The following is a 15,811-nucleotide window of genomic DNA, read 5'->3' as shown; positions in this document are numbered from 1 at the left end:
GAATCCCGATTGGCCACCGCGATGACTGCGGCCCCACCCCGTCATTGGAGAAAGTAAATAAAACCCTCCAGTAATTTTGCAGTCGCTCCACCTCATGCAGTGCGCGAGGGGGTGTGACCAGCGCTGGGGGCGGGGTTAAGCAAAGATTGCCCTATGGGCGGGGAAATGAGACGGGACTGCGAGTTGGGGATTGGGTTTCTCTTTGGGGGCGTGGCTTATGGGTCCTAGCTTTCCCGCCGACGGTTGGCCACGTCACGTGACATGGGTTGGAAGATGGCGTCTCCCACAGACGGTAAGAGCCGGCTCGGCGATCCTTCACCTGCAACCTCCTTTGCTCCGCTCTCCGTCTGCCTCTCGAACTAACACTTCTTTCTTTGGCTCCTCTCCTTTCTCTTCCACTTCTCTTCCTTGGGATGCGGGTGCGTCTTCACATCGCCGATTTTTCACAGCGGCTCCGAAGGTGCCCTGCCTCCCTGCTGTGTACCAGGAGGGTAGAGGAGGGTACCCGCGAAGGTCCCACCACGGGCCTTGCCCTTCCTTTAGCCCCATTTGGGTGGACCTGAGACCGAGGAGGAGATACTGCTGGAGGGAAAGAGATGACTTACCGTATGTAGCTTTCTCCTTCTGTGGCGCCCCATTAAGGGTCGGTTCTCTTACCTTTGATCATCTGGAGTGATTCTCTCAAACTCTAGCTGGGATTGGTGGCCGACCTCATCCCGGGACTGAAAAGGAAGGAAACATGATTCTCTCCTATCTCCCCAGATTGATACCGTTGCCCTGGCAGCAAGAGAAGTGGGAGAACTTCTCGGCCACTCGCCCTGAGAGTCCCCAGGAAAATGAGGATTGAATTTTTTATTGCAATCTAGCACACGCCTCAACTTGTCTTGCTTCAGCTGTATGTGTTGTTTCCTTAAGCTGAATGAATGAACGATTTCTGTTTATATACTATTGTCTAAGACGCATGTCATCTCAGCAACTAAGTGCTCATGCTCTCGATTCCCCTTTAGAGAGTTAGAGTCTTGTAGTCATTTCTGAACTCAGTTTTTCCTTCCACTGCCCCCATCCCCACGTCCATTTCATTGATATGTGATTTTTCCCTCCTCAAACCAACACATTTTCTGTGTGGAAGGAATCTTAGAAGTTCATTTCAGGAATGAGGAAATTGAGGCCAAGAATGCTAGCTATATCAACTACCTGCTGTATGAAAGGCATAACGCTAGGTGCTTTGGGAGAGGAAAAGATTAATCAAACATGTAAACACTTGCAGTTTCAGGTCTCATTTGAGATGTTGCCTCCCTGAGAGTCTTTCCCAGAACACATTTACCCCTCTTCACCATTGTTCACTATCTCAGTATCTTCATTGTAAGACAGTTATTCTGTTAACTTTGCCCCTTTCACACTAGATTATAAATTCCAAGTCTGCCTTGTTTATAGTTGGATCCTAAGGGCTTAGCAAGTGTCTGGCAAGTAGTAGGCCTTCAATGAACATTTATTGAAAGAATAATTAGGTATATACATAAATAATATATTACTTTGTCTTCAGTTTCAAGTTTAACTGAGTCTTAAGTTTTTTGAGTGCAGGTACAGACTGTATAAGAAATTATGGGTGTTCAGAGTCAAAGGAGATTCTTTTTCCTGCCTGGGTACTCTCTTGTTAAAATGTCCTTTTCTTGCCAGAAAAAATGTTGGGGGGGGGGGTTTATTAAAAAAGTCAGCCAAGGGAATGGGGAGTTACTGTTTAATGAGTAGTTTCATTTTGGGAAGGTGAAAAAGTTCTGGAGATGGATGGTGATGATGGTTACACAACATTGTGAATGTACTTAATGTCACTGAACTATACACTTAAAAATGGTGAAAAGGGTAAATTGTATATTATGTATCTTTTACCACAATTTTTAAAAAAAGTCAGCCAAGTGATAGAAGTAGAAGTAATTGCTATAACAATTTTTATTTTATTATAAGGTTATTTTTAGATTTATACGTTTTGGAGATTTTAGAGCTGTGTTCGTTGTGTTTCATTTATCCTTGTCTTAATTTCTTTTTCCTTCTTTGGCCAGGAAGAGTATTAGAAACATATTTTTTCCTTTGGTCCATCTCCATTAATTATTTGCACTCTTAATTTTTAAAAGTTTTCAGTCTCATCTTTTATAGAGTTTCACCCTTCTCCACATAAACATTTTTTAAAATCTGACAAAATCAAATTGAGCACTTTGAATTTAAATTCAGCTTCTAAATAAGTATCTCATCCTGAAACATTTCACTGCCTAGCGCTCTCACTTTATTTTTAGTGTTCTACTTATCTCTGTCTTTAAATTTTAATTCAAATAATAATGGTTTGTAAAAGTTTAGGTAATTTACTCATTTGTCTTTTTAATGCTAAGTTTGCTGGGACTTCTTTGAAAAGGAGAAAACTGAAATCAAGTAAAGCCATCTAATTACTGAATGTATGAGAGTAAATCTCAATGCAGTCTGAGTTATGCCCCAAAGTATGGTATCATAAGGCCATCCTTGTTGATTACTGGATCCTACTCCCAATAAGTGTATTTTTGTTATAGTTGAGCTTCTCATCATAATATCCCTTAGGAATTTGAAAAATTGACATTTTGTGTTACACACAGCTTTTCTTTGTTACCATTTTTGGAATGCTTTAGTTATTTATTCGAGTTGAGTTCTTTACCAATTAGAATGCCATTGGAAATTCTCTTAGAATATTTGGGGGGAAAATTCAGTTTATAGAAAAGCATATGTTGAAAAAATTAAGACACATATACATTTTCAGGGAATAGGTCCATAGCTTGTTTTTCTTCCAGATTTCAAAAGATGTGGCTTACCCAGAAAATGTTAAGAGCCACTGTTTATATCATTAAATGAACTAATGTATGTAACTAGTTAGCATACTCAACATACAGTACTCAATAAGTTTTAACTTGTTATTAGGTTGGTGCAAAAGTAATTGCAGTGTTTGCAATTTTTTTTTTTAACTTTTTAAACCTCACTTACTGTTGCACCAACCTAATAATATCCAGTACCTACTGTGTGCCCAGACAAGAGTGGAGAGGAAATGGTGTCAAAGAATTAGGCAGGATCATATAGGATTTTATAGGGCCTGGTAGGTACACATTCACAAATTTAGCTGTGACGAAGTCCTTTAAGCTGGAGAGTGACTTGAACTGATGGACTTTTTTTTTTTTTTAAAGTCAGTTTTGGCTACTTCGTGGAAAATAGATTTGGGGGTAAGGAAGGGCACGGGGAAGGGTGGGGAAAAAGAAGCCTGTTAAGAGGTTATTGAATTAGTTCAGGAAAGAAGTGATGTTTTCTTGGTTAATTAATTTGGTTTCAGGGTGTATTTTGGAGATAGAAACTAGTAGATTTACTAATGGTTGGTTATAGAAGCGGGAAGGAAAGAGAGGCATGGGGACATCTGGGTTTTTGAGAACTGGGGTTCATGGTAGTGCTATTTCTTGAAATGGAGAGGACTGAGAGAGTATGGTTTTAGACTTAAGGGATTTTTCATCCATGTAAATGTAGAGAGATGTCAAGTAGCCACTTAGATATGTAACACTGAAGTTTGGGGAAAGTTTGGGACTGGAAATATAAATATGGAGTGATTAGCATATAAATGATGGTAAAGGCTATGTGATTAGATGAGGTCTCCTTAGGAGACTTTAGGGAGGGAGTGAAGCCAGTCTACGAGTGAGTAGAAGACAAAACTGAGGAAGAAGTCAGTGAGGAAGGAGAAAAGCCAGCATAATGGTTTTATAGAAGTGTTTCAAGGAGAGTGGTCAGTGTGTGAATGCTGCAAAAGGTCACATAAAAGAGAACAGAGAAGTTATCACTATATTTAGCAACATTAGTCATAGATAACCTTGACAATAGCAGTTTTCCATACATATAGGAGTAGAAGCCTGATTGTCGTGGGTTAAGGAGAGAAGGTGAGGTAAGGAAGTGGAGACAGCAAGGTAGACAACTCAAGAACTTTTGCAGTAAAGAGGGAGGAGGTAATGGGGTCAAGGAAGAGTTTGTTTCAAAGAAGGGAAATTCTATAGCAGGCTTGCTTGCTGTTGAGTGTGAGCCAGTGGAGAAGGTAGAAACTGATTGTGCAAGAGAGATGTTCTTCATGATGTTTCTGACAAAGCGAGAGAAGATGCAGTGCAGAACCCTAGCAGACGAGTTTGTTTTTCTTGAAAGCAGAGACACTTAATTGATTGTAACTTGGAGGAAAGTCTAAGAGTATGAATAAAGGTGCAGGTGTTTGTTGATACTCATTTTTCCTAACGCCCCACTAAAATATTGCTCCCGTTTTAGAGATCGGAAAATTGAGGTTTGATGAGGGAGAATGATTCATTTGTATAGCATTTAGTTGTAGTTATAGAACTCAGATCTCTACACTTCCAGGTAAGAGTTCCAGTTTGTTACATTCTTTGAGATTGAAATGCTATAAAATATAAATTAACATGTTTTGTGTCTTCTTGGCTCATCTGGGTATTTTGTTCTAGGGACAGATCTGGAAGCATCTTTGTTAAGTTTTGAAAAACTTGACCGGGCCTCACCAGACCTTTGGCCAGAACAATGTAAGTTTTCGGTTTCATTATATCAAAATCAATGTAGTTACTGAGAACCACTGAATTCTGTGGTCCAATGTTAGGAATAGCTATTTGGTGTTTAATTTTTTTAGGATGTATTGTGACTCAGGAAATGATAGGGAGCCCTTAAAAAATAATTATTTTAAAAAACTACATCTGTAATACGTTTGGACAGTACGGACACATGTAATGTATTTCCTCACCTCCTTCAATCACTCTTCTAAAATCACCCATTAATAGTTTGGTACAAATCCTTTTGATCTTTTTTATGCTTATTCAGATAAGCAAATAAAGATGTATTTTTAAGTATATAGAGGAGTTTGGGGGGGTTTTTTGTGTTTTCTTTTTGTGGGGTTTTTCTTTTTTTTTTTTTTGGAGTAATGACAGGTCCATATATACATGGTCTACAGCTTAATTTATTTCACCTAGTAGTAATTTATTAATGGACCTTCCCATGTTAGTAGGTGTAGATTTACTTCATTCTTTTAAAGTATTTAATTGTATAGGTATACTATAGGTTATGTATTCATATGCCCTATTTGGAAAAATACGTTATATCCAATTGTTGATATTACAAACAATTTAATAACGAATATCCTTGCACAAATGTCTTTGTGCATATAGAAGAGGGTGACTGTATATGAGAGTGCCCGTTTACTCACATACCAGCTGACACTGAATGTTACTAATCTTTATTATTTTTATTTTGTATTTCTATTAGTGAGGTTGAACATCATTTTATTTTTAAATATCTGGTTTTTATTTTTCTGTTTTCTTATGTGATTCTTCCTGTGAGACATTTAAATGATTGGTTTGACAGAACAGCATACCTAACAAGGAAATTTAAACTTTTTGGTAAGAGATATGGTATCTTGCCACTCTCCCATCCAGCTAATTCCTGATCCTTCATAGTTCAGTTGAGGCATTACTTACCGTGAGAAACTTTTCCTGCCCCCTCAATCTGATTTAGATTTTCTTTTGTGGGGGCGTGGGGGGGGTCCTCCAATTCTTGGAGCACTGAAACTATATTACAATTATTGATTTACTCTCTCTCCTTTTCCAGACTGTAAGCTCCTTGAAAACAAGGCTGGTTTTTTTTCTTATTATTTGAATACTTTGTGCCTGGGGCACTAAAATATCTACTGAATCAATAATGTTGTATTTTTTTTCTTTTTAGTACCAGGTGTTGCTGAATTTGCAGCGTCTTTCAAAAGTGTAAGTAATATTTTACTTACCTAATGAAGTTTATCTAACATTTTGCTCCTTGATTAAAGTTCAACTATCATTTATTTTCAAGAATAATGTCATAATCTTCAAATCATTTTTTAACTATAGCCCTGGGAATCTGTTTGTATTGTCATCGTGTTAATTGATGATAATGTCTTCTTCTGGCCAAATGCTCTATTTTGGCATTTTGACTTTGTCTGTTTGCCTCTTGTCTTGGCTTGAAAGCTTTTAACATAAGGCAACTGAAATATTTAATGTAACGCCAGTATTCTTTTTGCCAAAACTATGATTTTGAAGCTTTTATCTTTTGTTTATGTGATGCATTATGACCTTAACTTATGCCTCCTGAGAGGATTTTTGAAATTTCTCAGTGGCTCATCAGAAACCAAAGGAAGACATTCCACTAGAGCCACAACTTTTGTACTTCCAGGGCAGCAGGCAGTGTGCTAGATACTATACATGTGTTCTGTTATATATTCCCACAACCAGAAGAATATAATGATTATATTAGCTAGCTAGCACTTACATAGTGTTTACCATGTGCCAGGCACTGTTCTAAGTGCTATACATATATTATTTAATCTTCACAAAACCGTGAGGCGTAGGTACTATTATTATCCCTATTTTACAGACAAGGAAAAGGCACAGAGAGGGTGAGTAGGGTACCTAAGGTTATAGACTATAAGTGGCAGAATCTGGCTTTGAACCCATTAGTCTGATTGCTAGCATCCATACTCTTAACACCATACTTTTAAACATCTGAGCCTAATGTTAAAAGCACTGACTGACAGAGAAACTTGGGAGTTAAGTTACTTAAGTTACTTAAGTCTTAGTGAGTGACAAGTCAGGATGTGAATGCAGGTCTGTCTGATTCCAAAGCCCATGCTCTTTCTATTAAATTATACTATTGGGGATTTGTAACATAACTCTCACAGTACCTTCCATATATGCTTAGCATTCTCTACTCATTATTTGAGTTAAATATTAAGGCCCCTCTGGGCCTGTGGCTTTCAGGTCTTATGAGAGTATTTGTTCAGAGGGAGTCTGACTTTGTAGCTGCTTTCATTTTTTTCAAGAGCTAGAATTGTTAGCATTCAGTAAGGCCTAAGCTTGAGGAATTCAGGGTAGTGTAGGGCTTTGGAGTCTGACACACTGAGATTTGAATCCTGAATCTGCTTCTTAACTATCTCTGACCGGAGCAAGTTTCCTAACACTTTTGAGCCTTAGTTTGCTCATCTGAAACTACCTCAGAGGATTCTTAGTATAAAATGCCATATTGCATGAAAACACTTTGCAAAATACCTGGGACATAATAAATGATACATAGTAACTATTATTATTAGATCAGCTTTTCTCTAGTAGATTGAGTAGAAAGTCCTGATTTAATTTTCTTACATTCTCATACTGACTTTTCAGTTTAGTTAATTATATTTTGATAACAGTGGAGTATTTTGAGTTGTAGGTGTAAATAAGTAGTTTTTAAATAACTTTTATTAGAGTATAGTGTTTTTTTGAAAATCTGATTAAGTATCTACACCTTTTTCTTAGAAGTGTGCATGTACATATTGTTTTGTTTCTAGGAGTTCAAGGTCATGCCAAGATCCCAGGTTAAGATCCCCTGGTATACTCTGTTTCTCTACCAAGGGTGAAAATGGTGAATTTAACCTAGAGCCTTTTAGGGGAGGTAGTAGAGGGTAGTGGTTTCTGAATTCAGACTGCATTGATTTTTGAATCCTGACTCTATTAGCTGTGTGACCTGAAGCAAGGGATATATAATCTTCCTGTACGTCAGTTTTTTCATTTGTAAAATGAGGATAATAATACCTACTTCATAGGGTTGATTTGGAAATTAAATGACATGATGCATATAAAGTGACTTGTCACAGTACCAAATAAATATTAATTTAAAAAAAACAAAAGGGCTCCAAGCTGAAGTAATGCTTCTCAACCATACCCCTACCTGCACAACAGAACATCAGTGTGCAGCTGTGGAGCTTTTAAAAAATACGTATGTAATGTTCCTTGCTCCATTCTTTCCACTTGACCTTTCTCCAATACCTAAATCAGTACATCTAGGATGTGGCCAGGTCATTTGTATTTTTCTGTTGTTACGTGGGTGATTCTTATGTGCAACTAGGATTGAAAACTGTTGCCCAAAACCATTCCAAGAATGGGCTCTCTTTCAAAATTGTGTAAGTTCACTTTCGGAAATGAGAAGATAACTTAAAATTCTAAAGTTTTCTGAAGTGTCTACCATAAAATGAAATGTCAAGTAATGATCATTACAGTCTCCCTGCAAATTGAGAATTTTCTCATTCTTGATTCTTTTTTGAATCTTCTCCTCTGCCAGAGAATGTTACTTACTGATTATTATTTCAAGTAGTTTTCAGTTGGAGGCTTTCACCAGAACTGAATTTCAAGTAATTTGTTTCATTGCGAAACTAATCTGTTATGCTTGAAACAAGACTAGTAGTCAGACCTAATTCTTCTAAAATCATTTCTCTGAGACCAACTTTAAAGATCAGCAGTATTATTTTGTAAGGTGACTATTTGGAGGCTGTGTGACAAGCTACTTAAGAAAGAATAGAGTCTCTTTACACTTTGTATGTATCTGAATGGATATATTTTTATTTTTTGACAGCCTATTACTAGCTCTCCACCCAAATGGATGGCTGAAATAGAACGTGATGACATCGATATGTTGAAAGGTAAGCGTTGCTGGTGACCTCTAACTTTTAACCTGACATTTATACTCCTCTGTATGCCACCTTTCCACTTTTTCTCTCACTATTCCCTTAAAAGTATCCTTAGTTTCAATCAGACTGCCTACTTAACCATCCTTATTAATAATTCTTCATGTCTAAATGCCTTTCTTTATTTTTCCATGTGTAGAAATCCTTCTAATTCAAGACTAGGTCACAATGATTTCTTTTGCTACTAAATTCCTTTAATAATACCCTTATTTTGTGTAAAGCTTACAGTTAACAAAAAGCTTTCCCATGAATTTTCTCATTGAATTCTCACAAAGGTCCTGTGAGTTAGGTATGGTGATATCTAAGGTTCAGAGGTTAACTTAACGAAGATTTGTTAGAGTTAAAAAATTTAAACTCTTATTTTTTATTTTAAGTCTGGTCTCTTTCCACTATAACCAAGTGCCTTGTTTAGAATTTACTGCCATATATTGTTGTCAGTACTGGTAATTGACAACCCTTCAGTGGGTTAAGACATGTCTTTTACTTCATTCTATTCCATCAGTTTCTCCAATAAAGAATACTGTAAGTAGTGAATATTGTTGTTTGATAAATTACTTGGAACTCAACCACAAGTGGAAATTTAAATTAAAAGACATTAATTTTCCTTGATTTTGCTCTACTTTATTTATTTATTTTTTAATCATCCTTCTAGAGATAAGATTCATGATGGTTGTAAAGTAATAGACTAAAATTAAGGTAAAAATCTTGGACTCTTGGGCTATTCAAGCAGCTGAACAGATCAAGGAAAGGCTACAACTTATGCCAGATATTGATAATGCGTGTGGCATGATAAGTGGGAGAAAAGAACACCATTATTTGATTTCAGAAGTAATTCATTGTTCTGCATGAAATACTTAAATTCAGGTCCCCTCCTGCAACCATGGAAATATTAAGTCTCAAGGGCATTTTGGGTTCATTGCTAATGTTCCAAAGAGACATTTATGTAATATGCCATCAGTGTGTATTTTCTAAGGAAACTTGAAATTTTTAATAAGGGATCATAGTGTTATGTTCCATGCAAACTGACCTGTGTCTTAAACCTAAAAGGAGTTAGGTGCTATTTAAATGAAAATCTGTGAAAGTAAGTTTTTGTTTTAAGTATACTGTTTTTTTATCTGGTAAACTTAACGTTTTGTATAGGTATTTGATTTGAAAGGGAAGTTTGGATTAATATTTCGTTTTTGTTTTCTAAACTTAGGGAAATGGGAAACAGTATGTGTTCTGTTGCTCTTTCATTATTAATTGAAGTAATGAGGACTTAAATGATAGTGGAGACAGTGTCCGTTTTGCAAGACAGCTCTGTCTGTAGGCTTTCTCAATGCTGTCACATCACAAGGTTTCATATTTTAATGGTGGATTCATTTTGTATGATAGGCAAAATGAATGTTACAAAAAAGATCCTTAGGATAAAACACATAATTTGTGATTGTATTTATGCTAACTAACTCTCTTTTCATTAAGTGGGTGAGCTCATCTGAGGCATTTTGCCATAGTGGGGAAAAAAATACTCATTGTGTGTGTGTGTGTGTGTGTGTGTGTGTGTGTGTGTGTGTGTGAGTGAGAGATGGTAGGATGAAATGAGATAGGGATTCATTTTTCTACTTGTTTGATAGGAATTAAGCTTGGAAACTTTTATAACAAGGATTCTCAACCCGAATCAGTTGTTACTAGAGAACAATGGAAAGAAATGGTATTGAAATAACTGCTTCTGTTTCAGAACTGGGAAGCCTCACCACAGCTAATTTGATGGAGAAGGTACGAGGCCTACAGAACCTGGCCTATCAACTGGGGCTGGATGAGTGTGAGTACCCAGATCACTTTTATTCCATGTTGCCTGTTGTGTATTTCATGATGAGTTCTAGCTATAATTCAGGAAGGGTTTTATGAAGGTAAGAAGTCACTGTAATCTAAAGTATGCCTTTTATAACTGAGTTTGGAATAATAACTGAGTTTACTAGGTAAGAAGTTACTTTTCTCTGTACAGTAAAAGTGTAATGGAAATCCTTTTAGTTTTAAGTGATAGAATGTCCAATCAAACTAGCTTAAGCAAAAGAGGGAGTTTATTAGTCCACATGAATCAAAATTCCAGGAGTAGAAATAGCTTTGAGGCTATCTTTGAGGATCCATGACTCCTAATGATGTCATTAGGATTTGTTGTTTTTCTTGCTTTTGTTTTGTATCTCAGGGCTCTGTTTCACTCAGGCATTAGTCTTATTCTTTGCTGCTGCAGATAGCTTTTTCCTAGAACTGGGGAAGGCGACCAAAACGAGTTCTAGTTTATGTGTCTTTAAATCTCATCATCCTCAAAGAAAGCAGGTCTTTTCTGAATGTTCTAAAAGAAAGGTCCTGGGAGTACTCTGACTGTTCCATCTTGCCTCACATACCTATCCTGGAACCAGCCAGGTAGCATGGAGCGCTCTGATGACCAGGCTTGGGTCCTGGGTGCAGACCAGATTGGAAGGGTTAGTCTCTAACTCGCCTCACACAGAATGGGAGGGAACAATTGGTTCTTCAAAGGGAGGGATACATCGCAGACCAAAAACGTAATCTGCTACCATGAGTAAAAGTTCTCACTTATTCCTGTTTGTTCTTCATTCTTTTAGTTTAAAATTATTTCTTTATACATTCATTGTATCTCTTCCCATACTGTTTTCATTGTAAAACTAGAAAAAGAATTATAGAAAATTCTACTATGTAATTGAAAGATACTCAACTTTGTTCTCAGTGGGTACCTCCTGAAACTTTCATAAATCCGCAGTTTGGAGAGGCTACTATAGCTTATATTTTTTCTTCATGAATACAAGTTTTGTACTGATTTGAAAATGGATTAGAACAATCCTAAAAACAGTTTCATAAATTATTTTTTTTGTTTATAGAGCATATTGTGGATTTGTTCACATCATTGATTTGAGTTACTTCCAAATTCAACATTTCACTTTAAAATTTAATTTAAAAACTTCTAATTTTTGACTAATAGTCATCAATTCCTTAGCCCTCTTTATCTTTTCGTTATTTCCATTACTGTCATTAACAACTGACTTTCCTTTACCAAGGAAACATTTTTTAATCAACTACACGAATCAAGGCGCAGAGAACAACAAACTGCTTTGAGATATGGTTGGTAGGTGGTCTAGGTTCATTCACTGTGTGACCTACCTCTTCTCTGTGTACTGGTTGTTTCTCATGATTAAAATTTATGTCTTGGCAAAATTACTAATTACCAGCTATGTCATGGATTTTCAGGGTTTGTAATGAAAAGGCAAATCTGTGATTATTAAATTCATGAATGCAAGGCTTATATAGTATAGAAATTGATTTCTGTTTCCAGCTCTAGGTAATAAATGTTGTAATGATCATAATGATCAATCTTATCTCTCTCTGTCTATTTTTTTTATGAAATAAATTTTATGCCATCAAGAAACTATATTACCGAATGTACTTATCAACAATATTATCTCTAATTATTTATAGTTGAAATTGCTATATTTTCTCTGAATAGTTTTTCTGCTTTCCTACTGAAAAAGATAATGAAGTGGTTTGGGTTTTTTCCCCTACTTTTTGTTATGGAAAATTTTAAACATGTACCAAGGTAGAGAGAATAAAATAATGACCTCATATATTCATGACCTGGCTTCAGTAGTCACCATGGCCAATCCGTTTCACTTATACCAATCTCCCTTAATTATTTTAAAGCAAATCTCAGGCATCATATTACCTCATTGTCAACTAACTTCATATATGATTCCAAAAGACAAGGACTTTCCTTTTTTTTTTTAAAATAAAACCACAATTCCATTATTATGCCTAAAAAATTTTAACAAACTTGCTCAATATCATCAAATAGCCAATCATGATTCAGATTTCCCTGGATAACTCATAATTGTCTTTATACAATTAGTTTGTTTGAATCAGTATCTAAGAAAGATGTATACCATATTTAGTTGATAAGGCTCTTTTAATCTGTCACAGTTCCACCCCCCTTTTACTTTCCCTTGTCAATTATTAAACCTAGTTATTTGTTCTGTAGAATTTCCATATTCTAGATTTTGGTGCTTACATCCAGTGGTGGTACTTAGTATTTTCATTTATCCCTTTTTATTTCCTGCTAGTTGACTCTAAAAGCTTGCATAGATACAGGCATGATTTTTAGTTTGGCAAGAATATTTTTAAATGGTGGGTTATACATCCATCAGAAGGTATATCGTGTCTGTTTGTCTCTCTTTGTGATGTTAAGATTAATTAGTTGATAAAGTTATTATTAGCCTGATCTATTATTCATTGTAAAATGCTCCATCAGCCTTACACCAAGAGTTTTAGCAGCCTTTGATAACTGCCTAGATCCAGTATTTTATTATAGGTTGCAAAATGGTAATAATCTAATTCTGTCACTCCTTTTTACTAGCTAGAATTTTTCTGTGATGGTCTTTATCTTATCAACTATTTATTATTATCTTCCAAGCTGTTCTTACTGCATAAATGGTTCTTTCTCTTTATCAGTTTTTAGAATAATGAGTCAATTCCCTCAGCATTGATAAAGTCTATTTTAATGGCTTTCCGCTGAATCAGAAACTTGGTATGGTTTGTTTTAGTTTTTAATCCACACAGTTAAAATCATTATTACTATTAAGTGTATTTCTAAAATTTAAGGCTTTGGAGGTGGGGGTTTTTGAAATGACCGAATCAGCCACCTTAAACACTGAACTAAAACTCTGCAACAGAAATGCTCATTTCTGCCAGGTAAATCCCATGAGTCCAGCTGAGATCTTTCAAAATTATTTTCTAGTTCAAAATTCAGCCTTATTTAGACTTCTGTAGCAGTACTTTGCAACCGATTGTCATTTTCCTTCCTTGATCATAACGAATTAGCTGACATAGAAAATACTTTTTAAATTTAGAATTGAAAAGAATTACATTGATATGTATTGGATTTCTTAGATACAGTCTCTCTTTGTTTTATTGTGCATAACATATTTGCATAAAAACAAGATCTTTTTTTTTGTCCTTACAGATTATTCATCTACTCTAGGGGTTTGACATTTACTTGACACCCTAATCTGGTGTTTCAATGTCTCAATCCTCTTTCCTGCATTAATTGAGAGGATGACATGGATGAAAAATAAGCAATAGGAACTGATGAATCCCCAAGGACCAGTGATCCTGTTTTCATGCAAATATCTGTACTGATAAAGATGATGGAAAGAAAAAAAATGCAAAAAATATTTGTCCTCAAAACATGATTGTTTGTCACTTCCCCAGAGCATTGTTAAATGTTAGTACAGAAATAATGTGAACCTTCTAGCGTTGATAGTAACTAGATTGTGTCTGTGAAAGATGAACCCCGTCCTTTGATTTGGTACATGATTATGTCTCAGATAATCCTTTTGGTGTGCAGATTGGGGAATGCAATAATTTTTTGTGTAGGCATTTATACTCCTCATGATTGGGGCCTCTTGGCTTGAGTTGGACAGTTAATTTATATGAAATTCCCATGAAATATATAGAAATACAAAAAATTGTAAACTGCCTCACCATATAAAGAATTCCATTTCTGTTACTACCGTCTGAGTTGTGTCCTTCCTGTTTTACTGAAACTGTTGTAGTCACCGTTAACCGAGCTCCCTGCCGTTTATCTACCTCATCCCATTCATCTTGTTTGCCACTCCCAGATTAATTTTTCTAAAGTACCATTTCCTCTGTTTGTCCTTTGCGTGTAAGTCATTAGTAGTACTTCATTACCCATATGATAAAAATCAGATTCCTTAGCATGGCATTCAAAATCCTCTATAGCCTGGCTCTAGCCTTCTTTCCTACTTCTCCCTTACCAAAACACCATGTACTGTTACCATTGGCAATAACTCACTCTTCCCAGAACCCTTTCCCATCTTCTTAAATCTATGCACGCTATTTCTTTTTCTCAGAAAGTTCTCCCTGACCAATTTCTAATATTAGAACTTTTATTCATCCTTCATTATTCTTCTCAGTATTTACCTTTCATCAGCCTTTCCTTTTCATACCTGATCTGGAAAGTGAACTCTCTTTTTTGGCCTCCCAAATTACTCTAGAGTAGTTCATTTGTTTCATTTGTGTGGCCCTTTTACCGTTCTGCGAGACTTTGGGTACTTGTCTTATGTCTTGGATTGATAGTAACTACAAGGTAAGAATCATATTTTTGGGCTGTCTTTGTAGCCCACAGAGTAAGTACCTGGTATATAGTAAATGTGCAATGTGTATTTTTTGATTGAATGATCAACTGCAGATGCCTTCAAATGAAATGACAGAATTTTTCTAATGTCATCCATTGACTTAAAACTAAAAATGTGGAAACTTCTAGAAATTGTTTTTTTTCTGGATAGTTTGTGTTTTAGTGATGAGAATTAATACTTGAAGGTCTTGTAATCTGGAATTTTTCCTCTTGTGACAGTGGATGATCAACCACATATAGTAAAGATAGTATGAAGCTTGTTGATAATGGTTTAGTTTTATCTTCTACCTGAACCCTACCTACTCCATCGCTATTAGGACCCAAGTATGGTCCTGATTTAGTCTTGTAAGTTGCAACAGTATATAGCTTGCTTTACTAAGACCCATTGAAATATCATGAATCTTACTGCATACTACTGATTATCAGCAGTTTTTACTCCAATACTTATAATAATAATAATTCTCCTGTCTTAAGGCTACAAACATTTAAGTAGTCATGCACATTACCTACATACTGACATTACCTACATTCATAATATTTTAAAATAGAATGTGAAAATCAGGAAAGCAACAGATCATGCCATTTGAAACCAGGGCTAAAATTTGGGGGCTTTGATGCATTGTTCTTTTTTCTTTCTTAATAACAGCTTTATTGAGATGTAATTTATATACCCTACATTTCACTTATTTGTAGTGTGCAATTCATTGAGTTTTAGTATATTCAGAGTTTTGTAACCATCACAGAATCAATTTTAGAACCTTTTCATCACTCCCAAAAGAAACTCTATACCCAAACTCTACAGGCCTAAGAGTAGGACCAATAAATGAGTTGAGCAAAATTACAGGATATAAGATGCATGTAGAAAAATTAATTGTATTTCGCTACGTTAGCTAATCTGCTTTCTGGCTATATGAATTTGCCTAGTCTGGACATTTCGTATAAATGAAATCATACAATGTGTGGTCTTTTGTATCTGATTTCTTTCACTTAACATAATGTTTTCAATGTTCTTTTATGTTGTAGCATGTATCAGTACTTCATTTCTT

At 35.7% G+C, this 15,811-nt stretch overlaps 1 protein-coding gene across 3 annotated transcripts in view; it reads left to right on the top strand.

Moving 5' to 3' along the window:
• Positions 1-126: 126 nt before the first annotated feature.
• Positions 127-15,811, top strand: part of LIN52 (lin-52 DREAM MuvB core complex component) — a 97,477-nt gene continuing 81,792 nt past the window's right edge. Inside the window, exons 1-6 of one of the 3 annotated variants that reach the window (XM_033109642.1) lie at positions 197-292; positions 4,497-4,571; positions 5,761-5,798; positions 8,452-8,518; positions 10,281-10,364; positions 13,572-14,117. In XM_033109642.1, coding sequence (XP_032965533.1) covers positions 262-292; positions 4,497-4,571; positions 5,761-5,798; positions 8,452-8,518; positions 10,281-10,364; positions 13,572-13,597 — 321 coding nt within the window. In that variant the 5' untranslated portion in view covers positions 197-261 and the 3' untranslated portion in view covers positions 13,598-14,117. Of the gene's footprint in view, positions 293-437; positions 607-4,496; positions 4,572-5,760; positions 5,799-8,451; positions 8,519-10,280; positions 10,365-13,571; positions 14,118-15,811 lie in introns of those variants that run through there. The other 2 variants (XM_033109640.1, XM_033109641.1) reach the window with 2 other exon arrangements.

This window comes from Rhinolophus ferrumequinum, chromosome 6 (genome assembly GCF_004115265.2).
Source record: "Rhinolophus ferrumequinum isolate MPI-CBG mRhiFer1 chromosome 6, mRhiFer1_v1.p, whole genome shotgun sequence".
Taxonomy (NCBI): domain Eukaryota; kingdom Metazoa; phylum Chordata; class Mammalia; order Chiroptera; family Rhinolophidae; genus Rhinolophus; species Rhinolophus ferrumequinum.
Note: the sequence above shows the minus strand (reverse complement) of the source record. Positions and strands in the feature narration are given on the sequence as shown.